The following is a 5,564-nucleotide window of genomic DNA, read 5'->3' on the forward strand; positions in this document are numbered from 1 at the left end:
AAAGAAAAAAGTCCTCCATGGGGCAGCGGACTTGGATGTGGAACTGATAGGTCGCTAGTTTTTTGTGTGTGAAGTGACATTGTCGCTGTTGGTACATATTGTTTGTGTTGTATGCACTTGGATCCACGGCAGCGTGCCTGGTCGTGCCCAGGCATTAGGGGAGCTGTCGTCGTCGGTCATCCTGCCGGCGAAAGACCAGGACTTTGATCCGACTGTTTTTAAAAGCGAAGACATACATTTTACCTTTTCTCATTAATTAAAGATTAACAGGTTCTTTTAACACAGTACAGACGCAAGCACACACGCACACCCTATCCCTATGAGCACCTTCGACAGACTGAGCTGGCATATCATCTTAAGATTTACGAGGTCACCATAATCAGTTCGTCGTCGACGGAAACGTCTCCTTCCACTGAAATTGCATCGCCGAAAATTCTTAAATAAATCTAGGAATAATGCGAGCACCAGGACTTGAACCCTGATGGTCTGGGGATACCACTATCACTGTAACCATCCAGCAAGCCTACCTGCGCCAGCCTGGTGCCAGATCGAGGAGGAAGAGATGCCCGCCGTCGCCGATGCCATCAGATTTTGCCCGGCGACGGGGAGGGAGTCGCCAGCGGCTAGGGTTGCTCCTCTCGGTCGCCCGCCCGCGGGGGCGACGCGAGAGGAGAGGAGGGGAAAGTTTGGATGTCATTTTCTTGCTCACTAGTGTCCAGGGATGTAAGTGGACGCGTCCGCATACATGTTTTTTCTATTAGCTTGATTTTTAAAGCAACATTGATTACTACTCCTCGAAGGTTCCGTATGACCTTTGACTCAAAACATTACCCAAAGGCTAGGTGCCATATAGTATAAATGAAGTTGATGCCGGCCACGAGATCACAACAACGCCCCCACAAACAGGCTCCCACACAGCCCTGGTGAGCTCTTTTCAGCCTTAGCCATGGAGCCATCATCCCCCGTTAAACTCATCCCACTCACCATATTGCTAGCCTCATTTCTTGCAGCCATCGCCATGCCATCGCTTGACGAGCAAGCAGCAGCGCTCGTGGCCTGGAAAGCCACCCTCCCCAACAAACAAGCCTTGCCATCCTGGGGAAACAAGACCGCATCATGGCCCTGCAACTGGCGCGGCATCCGCTGCGGCAGACAAGCAGGGCAGCGGGTGATCACCCGGATGTCTCTGCGGGGGATGATGCTGGGCGGGACGCTTGAGCTCCTCAACTTCTCTGCCGTGGTGACACTGGCAAGGCTTGAGCTCCCACACAACGAGCTTGCTGGGAGGCTTCCTCTGGATATTCAGCTCCTCAAAGAGCTCCATGTTCTGCTTCTCCACGGCAACCAGATAAGGGGCTCGATTCCACCCGTCCTTGCAAACCTAACCAAACTGTCTTGTTTGGTGCTAAGCCACAATCTCCTTACCAATCAAATACCAGATGTGATAGGTGAATTAGAGAGTCTAGTGGTCCTCAACCTGTCGAGCAATCACTTGGTGGGTCCTATCCCTGATGGAATAGGACGACTAAGCAACTTGATTGGTTTGGATCTTTCCAACAACATCCTCGATGGTCAAATTCCCATCAGTCTAGGTAATCTATCTGTGCACAATAACATAAAGTTTTTAGCACTCCCCGGAAATAATTTAACTGGTCCCATCACCAAAGAGTTTGGAAACTTAGTCAGCCTAGACTACCTAGATCTTAGTCAAAACCGTTTTGTAGGTCGCATTCCAACAAACATCAATAATTTTACAAAGCTTGCCACACTGGAACTTTCAGAAAATTTCTTCTCAGGAAATATACCTAATCAAATTGGGGACTTGGTCAAGCTGAAGTCATTAAAACTTCATTCTAATGAACTCTTTGGCTATATTCCGAGCAATTTGGAGAATCTGACAACAATCACTGCCTTATACCTACAGAATAATCACCTTTCCGGCCACATTCCTCAAAGTTTAGGAGACTTGATACGCCTAGAAGAACTACGGCTTGGCATAAACGAACTTAGATATTCAATTCCAAAAAGCATTGGAAATTTGACTAAACTGCATACTTTGACTCTGTGGCGAAATCAACTCTCTGGGGAGATTCCGCAAGCATTTGAAAACCTTGGAAACATGAAACAGTTGGAGCTCCAAGATAACAATTTCACGGGTTCAGTTCCAAACAGCTTATGGAATTTGACAAAAATCACTACCTTATACCTTCACAATAACCAACTTTCTGGCCCCATTTCTCAAGATCTAGGTTCATTGGTGAACTTAAAAAACTTGACACTTAGCCACAACAGACTAACAGGTCATATCCCATACAGCTTAGGCAATTTGACTAAACTTCGTAATATAAACCTCAGCCATAATCAACTTTCTGGACCCATTCCTCAATATATTGGCAACTTAATTGGGCTTACTAGGTTCCAACTAAGTAATAACAATCTCTCTGGTGCCTTACCACCGGGTCTTTGTGTGGGAGGCCGGCTACAAAAGTTCACTGCCAGTGACAACAACTTGGTTGGACCCCTTCCAACAAGCTTTATAAATTGCAGAAGCCTAGTCAGAGTTCGTCTTGAACGGAATCAGCTAAGTGGAGATATTTCTGAGATGGGAGCTCATCCAAATCTTGTCTATATCGATATCAGTTTGAATAAACTGTTTGGTAAATTATCTCAGCGTTGGGGGGAGTGCTACAAACTTACCATGTTACGTGCCTCAAATAATAATATTACAGGAGTCATACCAGAAAGCATTGGACAATTATCTCAGCTAAGGATAATTGATCTTTCATCAAATAGAATCCAAGGGCAGATTCAACCAGAAATTGGTAATCTAACATCACTGTTCAACTTGACTCTGGGTAAAAACTTGCTCCACGGAAGTATACCACAAGAAATTGGATTATTGCGCAACTTGGAGTACTTGGATTTATCTTCAAACAGCCTAAGCGGACTGATAGGAGGGTCAATCGAGCATTGTTTGAAGCTTAGCTTTGTGAAGCTGAGCCATAACCATTTCAATGGCAGCATTCCTGATGAGCTGGGGATGTTGGTAAACCTACAAGAATTGTTAGATCTAAGTGACAACTCATTTGTTGGCACCATTCCGACTCAATTCGGTGGTCTAAGAGTGCTCGAAAATTTGAATCTTTCACACAATGCATTGAGTGGTAGCATTCCACCATCATTTCAGAGTATGACCAGTCTATCATCCATGGATGTCTCCTACAACAACCTAGAAGGACCAGTGCCACAAAGCAGATTCTTTGAAGAAGCTCCATTTGTATGGTTCACGCATAATAAACAATTGTGTGGTTTAGTGAAATGGCTGCCCCCTTGTGACCATACTCCAATGGGTGGACACTACAAGAAGTCCAAACTTGTTTTTCTTGGTATGATACCCGCTATTATGTCTTTCCTGATTATCGCGGTATTGGTAACAATGCAATGCAAAAAGAAGAAACTCAAGGCAGAGGGCGGAAATAGGATACAACAGAACAAGTTGTTCACCATTTGGAACTTTGACGGAGGAAATGTCTACAAGCAAATTATTGATGCTACAGAAAATTTCAACGAAACTCACTGTATTGGAACTGGAGGGTATGGATCTGTCTATAGAGCTCAAATACCGACTGGCGAGATATTTGCAGTGAAGAAGGTTTGTATGATGGAAGGTGATGAGTCATTTAATCGTGAAATAGATGCTTTGATGCATATTCGTCATCGTAACATTGCCAAGCTGGTCGGATATTGTTCTGGTACTCATCACCGATTTCTTGTATATGAATACATGGATAGAGGGTGCTTAGCAACATCTTTAAAGAGCAAGGAAACTGCAATTGAATTAGACTGGACAAGAAGGTTAACTATTGCTAAGGATATGGCCCATGCTTTGTCTTACATGCATCATGATTGCTTTGCGCCAATTGTTCATAGAGATATAAAAAGTGCCAACATTTTGCTTGATCGGGGGTACAGAGCCTGCATATCTGATTTTGGTATAGCCAAAATACTAGGCGGTGATGTTTCAAATTGCACAAGGCTTGCTGGAACGAAAGGATATCTTGCGCCAGGTAAAAAATGTCGATATTTATATTCATGTTCCTTTCACTTGATTTTTCTACTGAACTGCACTATGTGATTTTCTCCTCGTAATAATAATCGACCTATGGCCCTTCAAAAAAAAGTCTATGTTAGTTAGATGCATGTGTTCCCATGCAAAATAAAAAATAAATCATGTGTTGCATACGTCTCATCTAAGATATATGTTTCTTACATTTAATGTACGATGTTGATCTTCTCAGTGACTATGGGAGTTTCAGCATTTATGCTGTTTAAACCAGATATACTTTAATTAGTACTCCCTCCGTCCAGAAATACTTGTCATCAAAATGAATAAAAGGGGATGTATCTAGATGTATTTTAGCTCTAGATACATCATTTTTTTGTCCATTTGATGACAAGTATTTTCGGACGGAGGGAGTATTTATCAATCACACTATGCATGTCAGTGGTCGTATCTACGGTCTACATTAACATTCATCAACATATAGGCAAGGGTAATCAAAATTAAATATTCCTTTATTATTGGCATTTGCAGAGCTTGCATATACGACAAGAGTGACGGAGAAGTGTGATGTTTATAGCTTTGGAGTGCTCATGCTTGAGTTGTTTATGGGACGTCATCCGGGCGATTTTCTTTCATCGTTGTCTTGGAAATGTATGACGCTCCAGGATTTGTTAGACACTCGGCTCCCAAGCCCTAAACCTGAGATTGCAAGTGAAATATTCAAAGTGATCACGGCTGCCGTGCAGTGCTTAGAACCTAATCCATCATGTCGTCCGACAATGCAACATGTTACACAACTATTCTGTAAAGTTGAAGGCCCAATTACTCTTGACCATCTACATGCTGAATTCATCGTCCCTGCTCAGTACCATGGATGTTCTTAGGTGCTGTTTTTATTTACAGACTGTATTATGAAGGGTAGGCCTAGCACAGTGGTAGTCTCTCCACTTGTGGCGTGGAGGCCCTAGGTTTGAATCAGCCCCCTTGCAGAATTATTATACAAGGGTAAGGTTGTACAGAAATTCCCTTCCCTAGACCCCACCTTGTGTGGAAGCTTTCAACACTGGATACGCCCTTTATTTACAGACTATATTGTATCACTTACTATTATTTTTTTAAAGGAGGACATCCCCCGGCCTCTGCATCGGATATGATGGTTTCCTTTTGCTTTACCATTTCCAGGTGGTGAAATGCTTAAAGTTGCTCAAGCATAACTGGTTGGAACTGTGGGTTGTAAGCAATGCACATAACAGAAACTATTAACATAATTGGTCCAAATATTATAGCAAGCTTGACCAGACCATTTATCAGAGAAACTATTAACATAATTGATGCCTTTTATTTACAAAATGGTGGCAAGCTTGACCAGACCATTTATCAGATAAACTATTAACATAATTGATGCCTTTTTTTTACAAAATGGTGGCAAGCTTGACCAGACCATTTATCAGATAAACTATTAACATAACTGGATCCAAATATCATAACCACTTTGCAATCT

At 42.8% G+C, this 5,564-nt stretch overlaps 1 protein-coding gene across 1 annotated transcript; it reads left to right on the top strand.

The window, feature by feature from the left end:
- The first annotated feature begins 913 nt into the window (after window positions 1-913).
- On the top strand, window positions 914-5,186 carry LOC119321940 (probable leucine-rich repeat receptor-like protein kinase At1g35710). Its single transcript, XM_037595451.1, has 2 exons — window positions 914-4,067; window positions 4,595-5,186. The coding sequence occupies exons 1-2, from the start codon at window positions 947-949 to the stop codon at window positions 4,945-4,947; spliced, it is 3,474 nt and encodes a 1,157-aa protein (XP_037451348.1). The 5' UTR covers window positions 914-946; the 3' UTR covers window positions 4,948-5,186.
- Window positions 5,187-5,564: the final 378 nt, after the last annotated feature.

The sequence above is a fragment of the Triticum dicoccoides genome, chromosome 6B, assembly GCF_002162155.2.
Source record: "Triticum dicoccoides isolate Atlit2015 ecotype Zavitan chromosome 6B, WEW_v2.0, whole genome shotgun sequence".
NCBI lineage: Eukaryota > Viridiplantae > Streptophyta > Magnoliopsida > Poales > Poaceae > Triticum > Triticum dicoccoides.